This window comes from Phoca vitulina, unplaced genomic scaffold, assembly GCF_004348235.1.
Source record: "Phoca vitulina isolate PV1807 unplaced genomic scaffold, GSC_HSeal_1.0 scaffold3, whole genome shotgun sequence".
In the NCBI taxonomy this organism is placed as follows: Eukaryota; Metazoa; Chordata; class Mammalia; order Carnivora; family Phocidae; genus Phoca; species Phoca vitulina.
The window spans coordinates 87,783,966-87,807,810 of NW_022589706.1; the positions used below are offsets into that span (position 1 = coordinate 87,783,966).

The 23,845-nt window shown below is 36.0% G+C and overlaps 1 protein-coding gene across 39 annotated transcripts in view; it reads left to right on the plus strand.

Moving 5' to 3' along the window:
* Nucleotides 1-23,845, plus strand: part of ANK2 (ankyrin 2) — a 633,020-nt gene that overhangs the window by 482,594 nt on the left and 126,581 nt on the right. For all 39 annotated transcript variants that reach the window (XM_032401030.1, XM_032401034.1, XM_032401024.1 and 36 more), the window contains 5 exons: nt 11,121-11,219; nt 15,168-15,353; nt 15,797-15,820; nt 18,616-18,714; nt 19,945-20,043. In XM_032401030.1, the coding sequence (XP_032256921.1) occupies nt 11,121-11,219; nt 15,168-15,353; nt 15,797-15,820; nt 18,616-18,714; nt 19,945-20,043 (507 nt within the window). The remainder of the gene's footprint in view (nt 1-11,120; nt 11,220-15,167; nt 15,354-15,796; nt 15,821-18,615; nt 18,715-19,944; nt 20,044-23,845) is intronic.

Consider the following 23,845-nt stretch of genomic DNA (forward strand, 5'->3'; position numbering starts at 1 on the left):
GCAGTAGTGGTGAGTCACCTGGTGCATCTAAATTTTAAACTTGAATAAAGGAGAAACGTACAAATCTAAGTTATCTATAATTGTCAGGAACTGAGTAAAATAAAGGTAAGAGTAAACTGTTAGTCAGCAGCTATTTATTGGGTGTTTATTGTATACTCAGGAGAGTACTCATTTCTGTGGAGGATTCTAAACAGTTGTCAGACAGGAAGCTGCTTTTAAAAAGTATATAGACTAAATACAAAGTCAAGACAAACACACAAGAAACAGAGGCAAACAGGAGAAGATGGTATATGATTTGGTACTAAACTGTATGGAACCAACTATATCCCAGAGGGAAAACTGGAAATTGGCTAAACTCTGTTAAGGAAAAATTTACAGAGGACTGAAGCCAGGCACTGAAAAGGAAATAAAGGGAAATTCTCCACTGCAGAGGAGAAATTGAAATGGAAGACTTTCCACATGGAAAGATTAGTAGTAACATTGTTAAGAGGTACAATTGAGCTTGGTGAGTGTAGAAATATTGGTGAGACAAGCTCATCTGGAAAAATGTCAGAATATATATTAAAGGTTTGCTCTTAATATGACTAAAGGGCAATAGTACAAAAAGTCTTGCTCTTCAGCTGTGGTCTGTGAAAACTGATCTTAAATCATGTTCGGTAAAATAGTTCACATGTTTTCTTGGTTATTTATCCATGAGAAACTGAAAGTAGGGATTATGGTAGGCCTAGTGTGAATGCACTATTTTCTTTTTTTTTTTTTAAGATTTTTATTTATTTATTGAGAGAGAGCATGAGAGGGGGGAGGGTCAGAGAGAGAAGCAGACACCCTGCTGAGCAGGGAGCCCGATGCGGGACTCGATCCCGGGACTCCAGGATCATGACCTGAGCCGAAGGCAGTTGCTTAACCAACTGAGCCACCCAGGTGCCCCTGAATGCACTATTTTCAGTGGTGTTTCTGATTGCTAACAATGCCCAGATATGATAAAATAGTGTCTGTCAAATATATTACTAAGGCACATGGCAGGATAGTGTAGTAGAAAGAGCGTGAGCTTTGGAATCAGTTATATGTGGGTTCAAATCCCAGCTCCACATTTTAAGTAGTGTGAAACTTAAGGCATGCTTCTTAATACCTATGAATGTTCATTTCCTTGAGTTGTACAGAGATCTATTACTTACGTCACTGGAAAAATTCTTGCACCTAAGAGAACACTTGGACATTCTTCATTAAGCAGTTCATGATGATTCTAATACTGTCATTAGGCAGAGCTTCCCTGCTTATCTCTAGTGAATGGCTTAGGAGAAAATGGAAGAAGACTAATTCTCCAATTACTAGATAAAAGCGTGGGTGATCTCTGTGACAATTTGATCTCAGTTGAAGGGAAGAGCTGAGGGGAGTGGAAGGAGCACTGGGTTTGGAGTCCTCCAGAGTTCAGACCCTAATTGCACCATTTGTGAGGATGTCCTTGGGTAAATGACTGCCATAGGTAGCCTTCTCTGTTAAATGGCCTAAGAGCATAGTTGTGGGGATGAAACAAGATGACATGATAAATACTCCATTAAGTTGAACCTCCTTCGAAAGATTTAGAACATTAGTCATTTTAATGTCATTTAATAGGTTAGCTATAATCCATTAAAGAGGACTTTTGGAGAGAAGAAAGTGGTTAAAATAACCCGTAATATCTTAACCGCGGTAAAGAACTGTCAAATTCAAATCACCTGAGAAAATTTGTATGATATTTTAATTAATAAAATGCCTTCTTCACTGCCAAGCAAATGTAGAATCATATCTTTCGTTCTTTTGCCCTAAGTACACCCCCAGAGTACACAAAATAGTCTTTATTTTTTGTGACTACAATTAATACCCACTGGTTTTTTTAAAAATCCTTTGCAGCTGTGCATTTACGATATATTTAGGGAAATAATTTGAATCATCCTGACCTTAAAGCTGGGTGATAATTGGGGATGCTTCCCAACCTTATCTCTCATAATGCTCGTTCAAAGGAAGAAGATGATACATAGTGTCTGGGATGGTAACTAGAGGAGTAATTACCAACCTATGCTAACCATCATGTGATGAAGAGTTTCCTAGGGTGTCATGGCTAAGGCTGCTGAAGAATTCTGCTCTGTGAAAAAACCTAAATCTTGACACTGACCTTCCTGCAAAAAGACAATAAGGCTTCATCAAAGGGGGAATTCTAGTTTTGCTAAGTTCAAACCCAGAGCTATCTGTAACCATTTCCATTTTCTACTTTTGGAATTGGGTATGTAATTTGTTGATTAGTTTTCTAGTAGATATGAGGGATATATGTAATACTCTTAGAAAACTGGCAAACGGCACACGGGATTCAGGGTATTATAAAAATTTAAAGCTATAATTTTCAGACTCTCTTAGACTATAGATTGTTCCATCTAAGCAAATATATACAAGTGACCTACTTCACTCATTTCTCTTTTCTTTTAAAGATTTTATTTATTTATTTGTCAGAGAGAGAGAGAGAGACAGAGCAGGCAGAGGGAGAAGCAGGCTCCCAGCTGAGCAAGGAGCCTAATGCGGGACTCGATCCCAGGACCCTGGGATCATGACCTGAGCTGATGCTTAACCAACAGAGCCACCCAGGCATCCCGCATTCATTCCTTCTAAAAATGCAAAGTCTTAATCTTATCCAATTGCAAAATACTATAAAGTAGTGACATGACTACCATTGCTTTGTGTTTTCACAAAGTTACTTGAAAATAACTGTCTGGGATATGAATTCCTTTCCTAAAGAGAAAGGAAGCAGTGTAAAGTATGAGTGGTAAGAAGTATGATTGGCAAGGTAGGCAGGCCATGGTCAGATCATGTATGACCTTGTTGGACATTGTGTTAGCTAGCAATTGCTGCATAACAAATTATCTCCAAAATTCGTGGCTTAAAATAGCAATAAACATTATTATCATAACAGTTTCTGTGGATCAGGAATTTAGTAGTGGTTTAGCTATGCAATTATGGCTCAGAGTCACTCATGAGGTTGGGATGAAAATGTTGAGCATCTGAAGGCTTTCCTAGGGCTGGAGGATTCACTACCAGGGTGTTTTTTTCCCCTTGAGCTAGTTGTTGGTGGGAGGTCTCAATTCCTTCTTACTTGAGTCTCTCCATAGACTGCTTGCATGTCATCATGATTTGTCAGCTCATTACCTCCAGAGCAGGTGATCCAAAAGAGGGCAAGGCAATAAAGCAATGACTTTTAAATCCTAGCCTCAAAGTCATACACAATCATTTCCACCATAATCAATGCATTGAAAGTGAATTACCAAGTTGGCCCACATTCAAAGGAAGGGGAATTAGGCTTTACCTTTTTTGAAGGGAGGCATGTCAAAGAATTTGAAGACATGCTTTAAAACCACCACAGGCATAAAAAGGAACTTGGTTTTTATTCTACTTTATTCACTTGCCCATTTAACAAAGATTGATTGAACATCTACTATGTGCTGAGTGTTGTTATGGCACTGAATCAGGCCTCTTAGAGAGGGTGATTCTTATATCAAGGCCTGAGAGATTAGAAGGAAAGGGTAAGAGTTTCCAAGCATCCCTGCATCAGCTGTGTCCATTTACCTCCTATTGTCTCCTTAATCTATGAAACTGGCCAGTCCACTTGGTGGTCTGCTCAGTCTCTGGGTTAAAATTTCCTCAACTGTAAAATGATGAGTTCCTTTTCAGCTATAATATTTTCATCTAGGAAAATAGGGCAGTTTCTTTTAATCATTAAAATATATTTAATAACTTTGGCCGCATAAGACCAAAAGTAAGAACAAATAAAATAACAATGAGTAGTGTACAGAGATATACCATTTGAAACTTCCATAATCACTTTCCACTCTTTTAGCTTATGACTGATCCATGAAATTACCTAAGGTATACCTTTAGCTAGGTAGTAATGTGAATTGCAGTTTGCTCTGTTATTGTCTGGGTAAGAGATCTTTGAATTTTTTTTTAAAATAATTTTTAGACCTGTAAAAATTCTCATCAAGATGCATTCCTGCATTGGCTTTTACTCAGGTTTGGTAATTTTGCTTACTGTTTTTTACTATTCGTGAGATTCATTATTAGGCTTCAAGAACAGAATTCCCTAGGTGAAATATGTGCCGGCAGCAAATACACTGAGAATTCTCATACAAACACTACATTTCTTGAGAGATGGGGAACGTGAAACCAGAAAAGAACAGAACAGCAAATAACATTTTATTTTCTGTAGATCTACTATCTTGGTTTTATTAAGGGCTCCTAACTTCCTCTTAGCTCTGTGTTCTTGGGCCAAAAGTACCTTTTTTCATAGTATTAATTGTTCACTCTTTAGTATATATATAAAATTGTATATATGTAAAATTGGCTTAATGCATACTAATTGCCTAAAGAAGCACAAAGAAAATGCTATCAGAGCACTAAAGAGTGAGCAATACTATAAAAAAAGGTACTTTGTATATATGTAATATATACTTTACATATATGTATGTATACTTTACATATATACTTTTTACATATATGTACATATACTTTACATATATATGTAATATATAATAGTATATATGGAGCTATAGATGATTCTGTATACATATATTCTGTGAACTCTGTAATATTTTGAGCTCATGAGGACAGAAACAATATTATATTCATATTTGTTACTCTTAAGACACCTCATCCATTGCCTAAGTGAAAAACTGTAAAATAAACTTGGCACTGTATAAAAGGACCCTTTAAATTGAATGGTAACATTGACTCCAGTTAAGATTAATTTTATATGATCAATCATTTCAAGTCATCCAACTAATGAATCTTTCTTTGTGTAAGGGAAGAATAAGGTTATATGGGCTGACAAAATTAAGTCTGGAGTTAATATTAAAAATTGGTAATGATGATAGTTCTTAGAATTTTGTTCCTTGTTCAAAACAATGATTCTAAACCATTCATTACTTTGCATACTGACGTTATTTGTCTCTGTATAATTTCTTTGAAATGACATACAAATATCAATAGGTCTAGTTGATTTTAAAATGTTCTGAAAAGCTTCAGTAAATCCACATTTGATAGGTAGATATATAAATATTAGTTCATGTTCATTCAATTTTCCCAGATAATCCAATTACCTAAGGAAATTCTCACCAGTGGCAAAAACCTGATTACTGGTTTGTAGTTATATCACTAATGAAAACAGGAAAAACATTTTTTGTAATATTACATGTGTATGAATTCTTGAAACAGCATAATTTCTGGATTTGAAGAAAACTGTTATAACTTCTCAATGAATCTGAGACATTTTATCAAATATGATCAATCATGCAGAGTAAAACCTTTAAGTAGAATATAAATACATAAATAATTACATATAATTACATTTTAAAATATCAAAATCAAATTAATATTCCTAATTCTCACTTCTCACCTGGATTATTACAAAAGCCTTATTTCTACTTTTTCAGAGTGTACTCTGGCCACTTTCCAATTCCTCCCCAATCCTGGCAAATTCATTTTAAAATGAAAATGTGATCATGCCAAACCTCATCTTAAAACCGTGATTCCCGAGGCTTCAGAATAAAATTCAGACTCCTTAGCGTGGCACATGGGAACTGATCCCTGCCTGTCTCAGCCTCCTCCTCCTGCTAGTCACACTGAATTATCTGCAGATCCCTAGATGTTCACTGTTTTCTCATGGGGTTTCCGCTGTTTGAAATCCCTTTCCTGCTTCTCTGGCTAACTTCGGTTTTCATGATTCAGTTCAAACCAAATCACTCACCGTGTCTACCAAATGTCAATCCTAGTGACTTCCTTTGAATATAATTTCCTCATCCAGCTTAGTTCTGTGCCCTTCAATGTTCTCTTTATATCCCTCGTGTAACAACAACTTCTTTTTCTTCTCCTTCTTCCCTTTCCTTCCTTCCTTCCTTCCTTCCTTCCTTCCTTCCTTCCTTCCTTCCTTCCTTCCTTCCTTCCTTCCTTCCTCTTTTCCTTCCTTTCCTTCCTTCCTTCTTGTAGCTCCATGCCCAGTGTGGAGCTCAAGACATGCCTTGAACTCAGGACTCTGAGATCATGACCTGAGCTGAAATCAAGAGTCGGATGCTTAACCGACTGAGCCACCAAGGCACCCCACTTCTTTGCCTTTTTCTTTTTTCTTTTTTTTAAGAAACTAATTATGTATGAGTTCACTGAATTGTAACATATTACTTGCCCATCTCAGCCTCTGGACTGTGAGCTTCTAATTAGCAGGGACTGTGCCTTTCATCTCTGAATCACTATGCTAAACACAATGCCTAGCAGTAAAGTCACCAAACACATTTTTGTTGAATAAATATAAGTGAATGGAAAATAATTAATAATTTGCTATGGAGAGGAATAATGTTCAAAATATTTAATAACCGGTTGGTAGAGGCACCTATTGGTCACACTGAGACTACTATGACGCTGGTAATTTTGTGCTTGTTTGCATCCTCCAAGTATCAGTCCAGGTTGTAGATGTCTTTGACTTTTTTATACCAACAGGAAGAAAATACGTACACTTTTATCCCTACATGCAGCCAGACTATTTTAGAAAGGTGTATAGACATAGTACATTGGAAAGCACCTGGATGCATGAACACAGGCCAATAATCCTGTGCTGTTAACCTATTTATATGCAGAGATAAAAGCCTTCCTATAAAATTTACAATGCTGTTAAAATGCTACTATGCCCTGTCCCAATTACCCAGAGGCATATTTCACATTATCTGGCGGAGTCTTTCTTGTTAAGTAGCATCAGTAAGTAAGGAAAGGATAATTTCCCACATCTTTAGGACCTGTAGTAAATCTTTATTGCCTTCTTACTTCACATATTTGGTAACAGTAAATAGCTCCCTCCCTCACCTAGCCAAGATGTTGTCTTGGCTCATGCTTCCTTCATCTTTTAAATACACTATTGCAAATACTACAAAGCTGATTAACCCCTTACTTTCATTCTTGTCTTCTACCACCCCAAACCAGAGTAGGTTTGGTCCACTTAGTGCTCACCAGCGTGAACTCTCTGAAATGCAGATGTGATCATGGTACTTCCTGCCCAAAACCATTCAGTTGTTCTGCATCACCTATAACAATGTTCTTCAGGTAACTTCAAGAATTGAGCTTTTTAAAAATTGCAGGTGCTTTGGCTTCACACATGGAGACTCCAGTTCAGTAGGGGACAGGGTAGTGCCTAGGCATTCTTACAAGTTTCCTCAGGAGATTCTGTTGCAGAGCCAGGCTGAGGATCACACATCCATCGGATCAAGTCCCGACTTTCATATAGGGAAGAAGACTATTCATGACTGGTTTCTGTCCATCACTTTTGGTTCACTTATTAGCTGTGAGATTTTGGCCAAGTTACCCAAATGTCTGAGCCTCAGCTACCTCATTTCAAATGGGGATGATAGGGGCGCCTGGCTCGCTCAGTCAGTGGAACATGTGACTCTTGATACCAGGGTCACGAGTTTGAACCCCACACTGGGGGTAGAGTTTCCTCAAAAAAACCCCAAAAAACCAAGTGGGGATGAGAGTACCAATGTTGCAGCACTATTCTAAGTATTAGAGATACTATTAGGCCATTTAATTGACCATCCAAACTGAGATGCTATTAATAATTACTCCAGGATACTACACATAAATTTAGACTGTCTCAGGCAAACAGAGACACATGATCACTGTAATTTGAGGTGACATATTCAAAGCATCTCTCACAGTGAATATCATATGGCAGAAGTTCAACAAATTCTTTTTTTTTTTTTTAAAGATTTTATTTATTCATTTGAGACACAGATACAGAGAGAGAGCATGAGCAGGGAGAGAGGCAGAGGGAGAGGGAGAAGCAGGCTCCCCGTTGAGCAGGGAGCCCGATGCGGGGCTCGATCCCAGGACGCTGGGATCATGACCTGAGCTGAAGGCAGACACTTAACCATCTGAGCCACCCAGGTGCCCCAAATTCTTTTTATTTTTATTGTTCTTCGTATTTACATCCCCTACACTGCTGAAAGCCCTTGCGTACTGAGGTTGTGGTTCCAGGCACAAATGGGATTCATGGCATACTCTAACCAAGATCCTGAATGTTCATTTGTCACTGCCCTTCTTCCCCTCCCCCACGTACTACTTGTGGATATTTCCTCCTTTTCTCTCTGCTACTAGCCCGCTATCAGCACTTGCAGAGCCCAGGACATGAGTGAAAAAGAGGCCCACTTACAATACACATTTTAAAATTAAAAGCTGTATATCAAGCTGTTACATACGTATCTTTTATCTTTCCACCTTGACAAATATATCTTTATAACAACATGACAGGTCCAAATGTAGACTTCTCGGAAACCTTGGAGTTCCACGCAGGATTGTGGCAGGGGGTGTGCTGATTCATTCCCCTGGCCTGCAGCCGGTTCTTCTTCCTGGCCCATCCCTGGCTCCATCCATACCACACGAGCCTCACGTGGAAAGGTGTGAACACCCTGACCTACACATTCAAGCTCTGTCCATCCACTGTTTCCACCTTCCCTAGAAAACAGCTCTAGGGGTGTCTGCTAGATTCCTGTTGCTGCTGTAACAAATGACCACAAATGCATTTTAGAAATCTGAAATTAGTCTGATGGGGCTAAAACCCAGGTGCTGGCACTGCTGGTTCTGGAAGCTGTAAGTGAAAATCTCTTTTCTTTGGATCACATCCCCTCCTTCCATCTTCAAAGCCAGCAGTACAGTGTCTTCTCTCCTCTCTGACCCCTGCCTCACTCTTATAAAAGCCCTGTGAGGGGTGCCTGGGTGGCTCAGTCGGTTAAGCGCCTGCCTTCAGCTCAGGTTATGATCTCAGGGTCCTGGGATCGAGTCCCGAGTCAGGCTCCCCGCTCAGCGGAGAGTCGGCTTCTCCCTCTCCCTCTGCCCCTCTCCCCCTGCTTGTGCTCTCTCTTGCTCATTCTCTCTCTCAAATAAATAAATAAAATCTTAAAAGAAAAAGGAGGGGAGGATATGCATACATGTTTGCTTAGTCATGCATTACATTTAAAATAAATAAATTAATAAATAAAAACCCTGTGATTCCATTATACCCACCTGGACAATCCAGGATTAATCTCCCCACCTTGAGATCCTTAACTTAGTCACAGCTGCAAAGTTCCTTTTGCCATATAAGGTAACATTTACTACTTCCAGGGATTAAGATGAGGGCGTATTTGGGGGCCATCAGTCAGTGTGTCACAGCGTGGGCATGGCAACAGACCCTTGGGAGAAGAACCCAAAGACGGAGTCTGAGCAAGCACTGGCACCACACGGGGGCATTGCATAGGCAAGGATTCTGGGTAGCTGCATGCCTGGTGTGTGGTCTGGAAGCAGGGGAGCTGTGGGGATCAGGGTGGGCGTGTCCCCCTGGGCCTCTGGATCCCCAGCCCAGCTCAGCTAGAGGAGGCCCCTCTAGAGCCCAGGACCCAGGCCAGGAGCCTAAGAATGGTACATTTCTTTTCCCTATTGATCCGGCAACCACAGTCCGTCTCCCTTTCTCCTGATCTATACACAAGAGTCTGTCAGAGGAAAACATGTAAGCAAATTGTTTTACTCTATTAAAAGTTCTTTTTTTTTTTTCTTTTGCATCCTGCTTTTTACTTGTCATGAAAGAGCCCCATCCCACACCCACTCATTGTTTTTAACCATCCTCACTGGCTTTCCCTTCCTTTGAATCTCTAATTCTGTCCTTCCGCCACCTCTTCAGTGTTCTTAAAATACCCAAGATTTCACCTGTTTGCTGTGTTTTAAAAAATATGCTATCCAGCCAGCAAGTTATTCCTGAATCCTACAAAGTTGTCAATTCATTCCTCTTACAATATTTCTCAGTTTTAAAATTTCCTCCTCCATTTGAAGCCTGCAGATTTTCTTTTATAATCAAATTTAAAATGTCTTAAAAAAAAATTTAAAATGTCTTTTCTTGTTTTCCTTGTATACTCTGGATTTTTGTATTTTGCTGGGTCTTGGCCATTTTAAATAATGTTTCCACACTTACACAATGCAGATAGAAGAATTTTTAAAAATAGTTATTTTTTCTCCTTTTAAGTTTTTGAAAAATCCCTGAAGTCTCATTTATGTTTTTGCTTATTCTCATTAATGCGTGGAATTTTTAAGGGAATCAGCAATGTTTAAGACTCTGACATTGTTTTGAGAGAATTGTTTGATTTGAGAGTTTATGAATTATTCCGTGTTTTCTATTTTGTTTTTACGAAGTTTTACTTTTTTTTTTTTTACATGAGGTGTTACCTATTGCAAAGGATCTGATAAAAAGAAAATTTGCCTATTTAAACTTAATTTTAAACTCAAGTTATATAATTTCAGTGATTTTTTAAAACTATGACTACATAATATTGTTATAATATTACCATAGTGTATGCTTCATGAGGGCAGATGTCTGTCTTATTACTGTATCCCAGTGATGTCCCAGCTACAGTGGTCAGATTTTAGTAAATAACTGAATAAATGAATATGGGAATTAATGAATGATAGAATTTCAGAACAGCTTTAAAAAACAATATAAAGATGTTCAGGATAAACTATGCCACTTCAATTGGAATACTGAAACATAGGGCTTTTTTTTTTTTAACTTTTTCAATCAGATTTGCAATCACTCCCAACCTGTTTTGGAATGAGCAATAATTTATACCTTTAAAGGTGCTAGCTAAAGTGTGTACATTCAAGAGAATGGTGGTCCATTTACATAGTTTAGGAACTAATAAATACAGATGATATTACATAAATATTTTGTATAGTGAGAATTTGATGTATGTTATAGGATTATATTAGGAAACTAAATATTTTTAGCTTTAACAGCATTAGGTGATGGGAAATGTAAATCTGAAACTGAAACGAAGACAGGAAATGAGGAAAATATTGCTTCCATGTCACTTTGTCCTCATTCTTTCAGGAATTGTGTGTGGGAATTGGTTCACTCTGATTGTAGTTAGTTTTATAATAGTAAATATATGTATAATTCATTGTGGAGGTATGTTATATGTTTCATCATTTCAGGAGTTTACTCCATAGTATTCTCTTTTTCCTTGTCTGGTATTCTTCCCTAGTTTAAACTTTACAAATGGTTAAAGATGTCTTTTTTTATTGTTTGTCCTCAGAATGGCTTCACTCCTTTATACATGGCTGCCCAGGAGAACCACATTGATGTTGTAAAATATCTGCTTGAAAATGGAGCTAATCAGAGCACTGCTACTGAGGTGAGACTGTCAACCCTATAGGTTCAAATTCTCTGATCTTAATGTCCACATTCTTTATATCCACCTGCAGGGGATCTCCATTATCTTGTCTGAATTATGCTAGGAATGTTCACGTTGCTTTTGTCATCTACAACAGTGGCCATAAACGAATGACCCAGTATACACAGTTGAATGAGTTTATGCCTTGATTTGGGATTCATGTCAATTTGCTCTTACATGAGCTCTGGCTTCCATCAATTTGCCATTCTCTAGGTTTGGGGACCTTGTATACTATTCTAAAATTTGATGACAGTAAATTCTACCCATCTCTTTTCTTCAATATTTTATCTGTTAGGATCCAATTCAGTTCTTTAAAGGAATAATTTTTAATGATCAGAAATGATTTGTAGGTATTTGTGTTAGCACAGTTTTATGAGGAGTATGTCACGAAGAAAAAGTTCACATTTTCTGAAGCACAAATTATGGCACATAGTTGTGTGACTATGATTATAGCAACAACTAAATAGAATGTTCAAAGTCAATTCAGTATCAGCATATTCAGGACATCTAGACATAAGAAGGGGTTAGAGTGGGCCAACTTAGAACATCACTTTCCTTTTCCTATGCATATCCTCCAGTAAACAGAGCTTGCTTTGTTATTCCTTCCCATTTTTGCCTAGGCAGATTAAGGAGCAAGTTCAGTGGTTGCTTAGAGCAGTGATTTTTAACCGATGCTCCAGAAACCCTTGAGTTTGAAGAAATTGCGTCAAGTGGCCACCAGAAGGTTGGAAGTGGGTGACACAGAAGAGAAGGGGAAAGAGTTCCACTGGGCCATGCCTCTCCTCCCTCCTTTCAACCAGATCATGCAGTCTTTGTTTTTCCTTTTTCACATTCTGTGCCTCCACTGATAAAACTTTAAAACTCCTGACCTGGAGTGGAAGATGACTGATAGATGTTTGTCACCCAGAAACTAACTTGATAATTTTTAATGTCTAATGTGACTTCCTTCCTGAACAATTAAGTCTTTAGGTGAAATAAACATGAATTCCCTACTACCCTGCACTCGGGGAAGAGATCATTGTAAGCCATTAAATCCATTTCCAGTCCCTTTGGCAGAAGACTTTTTATGGAGCCAATTGCAATAACTTTCTGACAGCTTATTCTCATTAGTAAAAAACAAAATCCTGATTTTTCCTGACTCGACATATATAAACTTAGTTGATTAATCCCCCACCGCTGACCCTAATGATTATCAAGAAACACAGATATGGACAAACCTCAGCACATTCCCTTACAGTCTGTCATTCTAGAAAACTACTGTCCTCACAGAGCTTATGGCTGATTATGGTTTGATATTTTGTTGTATTGCCAAACACCTTCTACAGTCTCATGTGCACATGTATGACTATGCCTAAAGGAGACATTTACTCTGAACCGACTGGTAGACTAATTTGTAAAAATTAATTACTAATCAAGACACTGTGACCACTTTAAAAATCAGATAATTATGCGACTATTCAATATGGCAATGAAACCCATGTTTGAAAATAAATATTTAAATATTTGAAATTTCCTATTATAGCAATTAGCATTGGTAAATAAATGATGAAAAATGAAGCTACTGAATTTTAATAGGAGTTTCTTTTTCATAGAGTTAGTTGAGGTACTTGAAAAAATCATTTCAGATATTTACCCTTCCCCCGTGAAGTGTGGATTAGAATGAAATCGTTGTGGTGGACATCCAAAGTTAAATTCTCTGAGGGGAATCCTCTGTCCCTCCAGTACCATTTTTATAACTCTTTACTCGCCTCCTTCTTCCTGAGTGTTACCAAAATTGAAGGCTAAAAACTTTTTAATTAGGTTCTGTACTGTCAGCAAATGCATTGTCTCTAAGAAAAAACAAAGTTTGCACTCTTTTTATAGAAACTCTCACAGTATTGCAGTGGATAATCAAATATGTATATGATGATAAGCCTGTTCTTTCCTCCTTCACAGAGTGCTTAATTTGTGCCAAACAAAGTTCTAAATTTAGGCTACTATTTTTCATTTTACAACACTACATGGTTTACTCTTCCATTATATTAAGTGATGTGTTTATTTAAAATTCAATTCTTATTAAAACAAATTCAAGTCTTTTTGTGGTAGTGCAATAGGAAATCATTTTTGCTCAAAACAATCTACAGTTTGAAAAGATTATTGTTGGAAACAAATCAGGTAGTTAGATTATGGTAAATTGCTCTTGTCCCTAAAATGCAATTGTTAATGTATGATCCTATTACCCTCATCTGTTCTATGAATGGAAACTTCTAGCTGAGACTTGTTTTCAAGTTTTTGTGGAGTAAGGGAGGTTTTAACATAAACAGAGCCTAGCATATATATATATTTTTCTATTTATTTGCCACCTTTCCATTAACTGAATACCTGTTTCTAGACAGAAAACATGGCTTCCAACTTTTCTAGCATGGTTATCCATCTACTCCTAAAACTCTTCTAACTTTGATGATCTGTGTTAATTGGTTTTTTTAAATTATTTTCTAAGTTTAGAATTAAAAATCTGTTTTTTTCATTACCTAGCACATGTAATTTTATATCTAAATGATCTAAATAATATCAAATTCAACAAAGTGCAAAATTAATGAATTAGCCTTATTTACCAAAAGGTTTTAGATTACATTATGCCCCAAACTTGCCAAATTAATTGGTAATAGACCATTCCATTGATAGTATTGTTCTCCCTAATCAATACAGGGATATTTAGCAACTTGCATAGTTAATCACATAATTTATTTCCCTGTCTTGGCTACTATATCTTTGATTCTCAGCCAGATTTGTTCTCCATTATCTCTACCCTCCCCACATTTTCCTTTCTATAAGATGGTGTTACTTAAGGTTGGTTCTAATTTTTATTTTCCCATTCTAAACATACATTTAAGCACATCTTATGTGCAGTATGCTTTGTTAGGGAATGCAGATGTTTTTCAAGATATGTAGAACAGAAACTAAGAAAACAATCTGATGAAGCCAGTCCATAGTATGGTGAATCACTGATTATCAATTGCTTTAACCTTTTTTTTAAATCAGTTTCAGAGGTAGAATTTAGTGATTCATCAGTTGTGTGTAACACCCAGTGCTCATTACATCAAGTGCCCTCCTTAATGCCCATCTCCCAGTTACCTCATCCCCCCACCCACCTCCCCCCCCAGCAACCCTCAGTTTGTTTCCTAGAGTTCAGCATCCTTATGGTTTGTCTCCCTCTCTATTTTCATCTTATTTTATTTTTCCTTCCCTTCCCCTATGTTCATCTGTTTTGTTTCTTAAATTCCACATGTGAGTGAAATCATATGTATTTGTCTTTCTCTGACTGACTTATTTCACTTAGCATAACACCCTCTAGTTCTATCCACGTCATTGCAAATGGCAAGATATCATTCTTTTTAATGGCCGAGTAATATTCCATGGTGTGTGTGTGTGTGTGTGTGTGTGTGTGTGTGTGTGTGTGTGTAAATACCACTTCTTCTTTATCTGTTCATCTGTCAATGGACATCTGAGCTCTTTCCATAGTTTGGCTATTGTGGACATTGCTGCTATAAACATTGGGGTGCCTGTTCTCCTTTGAATCACTATGTTTTATCCTTTGGATAAATACATAGTAGTTCAATTGGTGGGTCATAGGGTAGCTCTATTTTTAACTTTTTGAGGAACCTCCATACTGATTTCCAGAGTGGCTGCACCAATTTGCATTCCCACCAACAGTGTAAGAGAGTTCCCTCTTCTCTGCATCCTCGCCAACATCTGTTGTTTTCCCGAGTTGTTAATTTTAGCCATGCTTTAATCTTCACAGTAATATTTAATCCTTTTGCATTTCTTCTCTATCTTAATTATTATTTTAAACATTAGAGGCATTGCTGAGAGTTGAATACCATGCTTCCAAAAATTAATGGAAGATTTTTTCTTCTTCTATTTTACTAGGATGGCTTCACGCCACTCGCGGTGGCACTCCAGCAAGGACACAACCAGGCAGTGGCCATCCTCTTAGAGAATGATACCAAAGGGAAAGTGAGGCTGCCAGCTCTGCATATTGCAGCTAGGAAAGATGACACCAAATCCGCTGCACTCCTGCTTCAGAATGATCACAATGCTGACGTACAATCCAAGGTAAAAGCTGAACACATTTGTGGAAAGGAACTCTTCGGCTGCCAGGTTCCTCCTGGGGGATGATAAAGAAGTAGGCCATGGTGATAATGCAAAATTACTTCCGGTCATCGAAAGAGCTAAATTACTTTCAGAGGTATTTCAGAAAGAAGGGGACTGTCTATTGGGTATAGTAACAAAAAAATTTAAAGATAATTTTCTTTTAACGATGAGGTTCAGCTTTTTAGAAATCTGCTTATTTATTCTCTTTGTAATCAAAAGTAATACAAGCAGAATTTTAGAAAGATAAAATTGTATTATGTAGTGTTATGGATGTCTCTTTTCTTAGTAGAATGTATTTTGGCATGTTGAAACAGTGTATCCAAGTACAGCGAGCAGATTGACCGTTTCCTTCATTTTGCACTGTGTAATATCTTCCCTCTTTTTCCCACACAACACTGCTTCAGATGATGGTGAATAGGACAACTGAGGTACAGTATTATGGTTATACCAAAATATATCTTGTTTTTATTGATTTTAGTTTTTTGCCCAATTAGAATAAATGCTCACTAATTCATACTAATGATTGGAATTTCCATTAGTAGGAAATTAATTTAAAAACTTTTCCCATAATTAAGGCAAATGAATCATTCAAAAAATTTAATGTAACATATATCAGAAGCTATTTTTTATCAGTGAAAGTATTTAAATGGCTTATTAGAATAGAGCATGAAATGAAACTCTTCCTTAATATGTATCTTCTGAGTGAGCTTTACTATTTACTTTTTGCCAGTTAGAAATATGATCTTCTCTTAATGAGATTTCTCAGGTTAGAGTTTAGCAAAGTGAAATTTAAGGAGGTTTCTTTGCCACTGTTTTATCCTTTTATCTCCTTGCAGTTGCCCTTTTTTCCCCATACTTTTTTAACCACCTTGTACATAATCAATAGTGATATTGAGCATATCATGATCAAAGCATTTGCTTTTATCTTGCTAAGTCTTAACAATACTTGATATGAAATCATCTATTTTCGACATACCAAAGTAAGTCACATTGATCCCCAGGAACATTCAGTTCAGAAGCCTCTTGGTATTGTGTGTGTGGGTGTGTGTTTAGCAGTCTCTTCTTGATCATTGCTACAGGGAGGCACTAACACAAACATTGTTGAAAGTGTATTGTAAAAATTAACCTGTATTCAAGGGCAAGTGACTGTGTAGGTTGATTTTACCTTTGTCGAGGGGACTCTTTAGGCTAACATCTCACGATCACTGGGGTGTGGACCTGGAGAGGTTTTGAGCATTCATTTAGCTTTTACTGAGAGTAGTGTATTTCTAAAACTAATATCTTGTTTATTAACGAATTTACCTATTGATAGGATGTGAATATATGTGATATAGATGTGAATACTTGAGTTAGTCATATTATTTCTTCTGTCCCATATCTGTGCATGGAACTTAGGACATAGATTTAAAAAAAAATGCCCAGTTGCTTGGTGAAATTGCTCAAGACTGGAATCATATGAATTGATATCTTAATTACTGATTTTAATACTTCTAATTTTTTAGGTGATTTTTGGTGATTGTTTAAGAGATATTTTTGAAAGCAATTTTGGCTCTAAATATCGTGTTGAAAGCAGCAGTTTGGGGAGATTTGTACTGATTTAGAAATATTTCTTTGAGGACAATAGAGTAACAAAGAGGGGAACCCTTCCATTGATAACCCTGTAGAAAAGTGAACTGAGCTTTCTACCTTCATGGCAATCAGGCAAGAGTTCGTCTGAGGGGCTTATACAAGCTTTGTGTTGGATGCTCCAAAAGTCTGAGTCTGAGGCATCATCTTGGACGGTTGATGAGGCTGTGTCACACAATAAATTGGTTAATTTTTGCAAATGAGAAAAATAATTTGAAAATGATTCACAAGCAATCACTATGGTTTTTTTTTCTGAAATTAAATTGTAACTTAAGGGATAGACTTACATTACTGATATGTCTGGATGACAGGAGATATCAAGATAAAAATGAAAAACTTCCAGTCAGTTATTTCCTAAAATACAAAAATTTGACATTTTATAAAACAGCCTGGTTGTAGACTGATTTTTCCCTCCATTTTGACATGAATATTTGGCATCATGTAGACACAAAAATCTCTTTCCTGCAAGTGTGGGATTTGGATTGATAGGTACTATTCTTATTTTGTGTCTTGTTTCCCTGTAGTCAGAAATTATTTGCAGCTAATTTGGGTGATAGCACAGAGGAATTTCTATTACCTAAAATATCCGAATGCTATTTAGGACATTTGAAAAACAAAGTCACCAAAAACTGTTTATCAAGTGAATAGGAAAATAATGGTTGTAATTTAGATAATATTTCTTAAAAACAATATTATGTAAATCAAAGTTCATTTCAAATAAAAGGGAATGATACAAAATAACTTCAAAACTGCAGGATTTGATATCCAATTCTATACTAACAGTCTTTATTGTTCCTATCATCTTTTATTTGAGTAAAGAAAATGACGAAATTATGGAGAGCAAGGGTAATACATTTTTGCATACTTTAATAATAAAAGAGTTAATATACTTCTATAGTGAAAATGGCACGGCTGAATTTTTTTCTTTATTTGATATTTACACTGATGCCAGGTATATTGTTTAGTTTTTTAACTTTTTTTCATTATAACAACCTAGTCTCACTAAACACAATTGTTAAAGAGACAAATATGACAGTGTAAATGATGTGGAATGAATAGTATATCCTCTATAAGAGTTTCTCATAACATTTTCATAGTTCCAAAGACACAATGCCAACCAATGCTAGTTTTTTGTTTTGTTTTATTTTTTTGTTTTTTGTTTTTATTAAAAAGCCCCAAACAAAACAAAGCAGTAGCTTTGAGTCTTTCTCTGGAGAAAAATTTTTTATTCATAATTATGTTAATTCTATGGCTAAAACCTTATGTTGTTTAATCATACTCTGTCTCTAAAGCTAAACCAACTCAAGAAACATGCTTTTGTATAAACAATAAATCTCGTAAACAGATAAATCATTAAGCTAATTAGAGATAATGTTGCCAAGAAATGCAGGGTATTTATTTACCAGCTTATGTAGTTAGTTATTTACTACCTTATAGCACTAAAATTTAAAGAGCCTTATTAAAGCATTTATTATCTTAATTGTATTGCTCACATATTAGGTAAACAATTGCCATGTGATTTTCTTCACTAATCCAGGGACTGTGACATACGGAGGTGAAATGCTTTACCAACTGTCATTTTCTTTGCTTTCCATAGAGTGGTTTTACCCCTTTGCACATTGCCGCCCACTATGGAAATGTTAACGTGGCAACTCTTCTTCTAAACCGGGGAGCTGCTGTGGACTTTACAGCTAGGGTATGGATTAAAATAGTTTCTCATTTTAGTTAGCAGTGAATGGACATTTTACTAAAGTAAAAATGAACAACGGTAAAAGTTTGTTTCTTTTTCATTGTCTGGATCTGTGCTGGATATATTAGATTTTTTATTTTTTTCTTTGAATCACACGAAGTCATCATGACCAAAGAAATGAAAAATAAGAATGTGTCAATTAACATGTACACAGATCATTTGCAGCAGTTAAGGAGGATATTAGTTCTGACATCAGTGTGAGTAGTTATATTTAAAGATCACTCCATGAATCATGAACGAACAGCTTCAAGTCAATAAAAAATTAAACTGTTAGAACATTAAGTTTCAAATGTATAAGTACATTTATACAGTGTTTTAATGATGATGGGGCACACAATTTGACAGAAAAGTGTTTTTAATGAATTGAGAGTTCGCTTGTATAGTCTTACCAAAATACATAACAAGAAATCATGTTGCATTATATGTTTGATGGTAAGCTTTCACTGGAAAGAATTCTCTTACATGGTAATTACAAAACAGTGTACTTAATATGAATCAGTAAATGCAATATTTGAATATTTGTAAAATTATGACATACAAAAAGTCAGGTATATATTCTTGCCATAATGATGATAGAGGATAGCCAATAAAGTAAATAACTATAATTCACATATATGGTGTTTTGTCCTGAGAAGTCTTCTGTATTGAAACGATGTTGAGTTATTTTCAAGTTGTTTTTCATACTGAATTATTCTGAAGAAGGTGTTTTTAAGAATCATTTTTCCAATGGCTATTGAATGTGTATATTTGTATTCTATTTTGAAGCAAAGGAAACTCTAAGATCCCAGAATCTTTCAGTGCATGGATACTGTAATGAAAGATAGACTTGGCCTAGGGCTCGGTCCTAAGTAGAATCTGAATTTTTTTTCTTATATGAAAGCGCTCCCTTTGTCTCTTGACAATGTGTACGGTGTAATGTGTATATTTGATTCTTATGTTGTAGTTACGGACTAACTTAGTTATGCAGTTTCATGCCATTTTTCATTCTCTAACTATAGTGCTTTGTGGTTTGTGTGCTTTTTTTGTCCCGTAAAAATCAAAGACATTGAAACTTTAGTAAACTTGTATCAAATTACCACATAGGTCACAGCCTTCTTTGTGCCCTCTAATACAAAGTCTTCACCATCATGCCCTGTCATACCCAACATGCTCTTGTTTGGTCTTTCCATGGTGTAGAATGGAATCACGCCTCTGCATGTGGCTTCCAAAAGGGGAAACACAAACATGGTGAAGCTCTTACTGGATCGTGGTGGTCAGATCGATGCCAAAACTAGGGTGAGTGTCTCTGTTCTTTCAATTTCCTACCATTTTTGTTTTTTGTATTCTTTAAGCAGGCACCTTAAAATACCAGTCCCAAAATACAAGCAATGTGTTTTCAAGGAAATTGCTTTCTTGGATTCGATTTAAATCTCATACAATATTTAAAGTTTTCTCATTGTCAAGTAGAATTAATATTTGCTGAGAAGTGCTGGGGAAACAGAATGCTAGCCCCTCAATGAGACAGTTTTTCAAGTCCTTGCTTATTTTGGGGAACAAAGCTGAAAGATTGAACTGAAGCATCTCTGATTATTAGCTATACATTTCAAAAACCCAGACTCATAAGCATACATTATGCTATGAGGGTGTGGCTTTTACATAAAATATGTGAATACATGTTGATAATCTTTTGCTTCTAACTTTCCAATTTTTAAATCATTTTTCTTAAGTGATTATGCTATACTGACCTGAGCAGGAGATCTGCTATATGCTTATGGAACAAAGGCATCTGGTTATTATGTTGCACCTTTACTATTCCCATTTGGTAAGAGGCCATGCCCTTCATTCATTTCAAATTTGTTAAGTAAAATATAAATCAAAGTTTTATATACTGCCAACAAATAGATGGTAAGATAGACAGGAGAATATAATTGTTCAAAGTGCAGCCTCTGAAGGCAGACTACCTGATTTCAAATTTACTTCTACTACTTACTAGCTCTGTGATCTTGGCAGTTTACTTAGTACCTCCTCTGAACTTAGGCTGATATTGGTACCTATCTCATATGGTTGTATGAGAATTAACTCTTAGATATTATTATTTATCTTTTTTTTTGAAAGTGGTGTGGGTCAATTACTTAGCTATTCACAATTCTTTATTACGTTAAATTATATGTAGTTACTTCCTTAAACATTAAACTAGTACTTCAGTATTAGTTCTCTGGAATAGATTTGGTTAATCATAGACTTCAGCAAAACTTTAAACATTCCTATAATGTGAACATTTTGAAATATATGGTGTGAGAAGTCTGTAAAAGATAGTGATAGGATATGTCCCTTATGCATTTTATCTTCACTTTGTTTAATCCTGGGACTTTATATTCTCATAGTGAAAGGACTACGGATCAAATCTAGCTCCTTTGCAAATCTCGAGGGTAGCAAATGTTTTTATTTAATAAGCCTTATCATCTTTGAGTGTCTGGGGACTACACCAGTCCCAGGCTATAGATTCTGGTGTTTTTTTTTTTTTTTTTTTTAAGATTTTATTTATTTACTTGAGAGAGAGAGTATGTGTGCACATGCACACAAGCATGGGGAGGGGTGGAGGGGGAGGGAGAGAATCTCAAGCAGACTCCCCGCTGAGTGCCAAGCCGGACCCCAGGCTGGATCCTAGGACCCTGAGATCATAACCTCAGCCAAAATCAAGAGTTAGACATTTAACCAACTGAGCCACCCAGGTGCCTTCATAAATTCTGGTTTTTAATGACCTCAGGAAATGTTGCTTTCTTAATCTCATTTCTCTAAGACATTTGGTCCAGAACATCTATGTCATATTATCACGTGGGAGTTCTGGAGTGGTTTGCTTTGTCTGTCAAGATCTTTGTTTTACTGTCTACTGTCTTTGCATCAGAGCTTTTTATGATTTTACCCTTCGCTTTGTTGACATGCCTTTTCCCTTGCTGTGCTGTAGGTATGCAGAATTTGGAACAATTATGCACAATGCTGCATGCTTTGCCTACTTGTTCTTCATGTTTAAAGAAAAGAGTTTCTGTGCCTCCTCTTTTAAGTACATTACTAACATAATGTCTCCCTTTACACTTCTCTGTTTCTATTGAGACTCTCTAATAATTGAGAGCACCAATGGAAAGAAAGCACTTGGTAAATGCAACAGAATTTTATCTTGGCCAATGTCTTAAGGATCCACATTATTCTTACTGATATTTTTCTGGAGTATTCATTCATTTTTGAGGCAATTGATTTTATTTTTACTGATCATTGCAATATTTGCTTCGTTCTGTAAAATATGTTCTAATTTGCATGGCCTACATACATTTGCATATGTAATTTAAGTCTAACTCCAAATAGTGCATTTTCATAAAAAGAATACTAAGATATGGAAAGAAATGGACTCTTATGCTATTTCTGCCATTAAATAATTGTTCTTAAGCAAGTTAATCAAATGTAAGCCTTGGTTCCTTCTGTGAAGGGAATATTTGAACTATATTTCATCCAGTGCAGCCTTTAGATATACAAATAAATTGAATTTCATTCAAGATTTTATAAAGCAGAAATAGATTTATAATTGTATACATTGTGTGGGCATTCTGTTCATTCATTCCTTAAATGTAAGTTAAAGTACTTCCTCATCTCTAAGAAGTAGGATTTTAAAAGCAGTTGGATTCTTTTAATTCTGTCTCTAACCAATATGCCTATACCTTTTTTACCAAAAGCAAAATCAGGTAGGAAGTAATACTGAAATCAAGGGCTGTGGTCTGGAATTGGAAGGTTAGTTCTGGAAGTATAATACTTTATTATTAAAACAAAGGAATCTGGTTAGCTTTTTCTTTTGTCTTTTGAAAATATATTTTAAAATAGAAAAATTTTACATTTACTTTTGACTTTTTAGGTACTACAATAGAGCTTCTAGATAAGGAATTAAAAATAATATTTTTTCTTTCATTTCTTCATCATAGGGGTCTCAGTTTCCCCTAGCAATCATATTAGTCATAAACATTCTGAATCTAGTATATTCTATCAAGAATTTTCCATTTCATCTTTTTATTATTTTTCTCATTTATAAGGTTTTCATTATCTGGAGAAAAGCAAGTATGTAGAGGCTTAGGGGTGATTAAAAAAAATCTTACCCACTGTTTCTTCCCCACTTCTACTAGCACTTTGTTAATCATTGAGATATTTTGCATCTCATTGACATTCTCACCATTGATTAGGATTTAGTGTGAAACTGAGACATTTTCACTAGAGTTCTGGTTCTCTGGTGTCTGAAAAACCTCATTTTGATGTTAAAACAGAAACTTCATAGCTAGTTAAAAATGATACTATTAATTCAGTTTTTATTACGAGCATTCTTTTTTTTAAACATTTATTATTTAAATGTGGAGATACTCCATATAAGGTTAAAATATTGAAATACATGTTGCAATGCAAGCAATACAAGTATACAGAAACATTAAAAGATGATGAACAAAAACCAATATATCAGAGAAAGGAATCACAATAATTAAAGCAACAATAGTGGCTACCAATTGTCATATGCACGTGATGTTCTAGGCACCCTGCTAAGTACTCTACAAATATCATTTTATTCCCTCTTCCTAACAGTTTATGAAGTATGTGTTAACTGCTTTTAGGAAAATATGGAGGTCTTTATTTGAGAAATGGGACTACCAAGGGGAAAAATGATTTTCAGAGGAGTTATGTAACTTGACCTAGGACACACAGGGCCGTAATTAGCAGAGCCTGTGTTAATACACAGACTTCAGGAAACATCTACAATCTAAGCAGAGAGGGAGGAAGGAAAAAGATAAGGAAAGAAATGGTTGTAAAAAGCTAATGCTGTGGATTACCAGCTGGAAAAGTGGTGTCCCTCTACTGTTGATTGATCTAACCTTTTAAGGATTATCGACATCATAGTGTGATATGAACTGATTCTAGTGAAAAAAAAAAAAAAAACAGAAAACAAAGGAAGTTATTTCCCCCACTCTGGGGGGTGGGGGAAGTAACCTTCAAATACAGTCTTAAGTATTTAAGTTAAAGATATTGAACAGATCATTGCCCCTAAGATTTAATAAAAAAATTTAAGTAA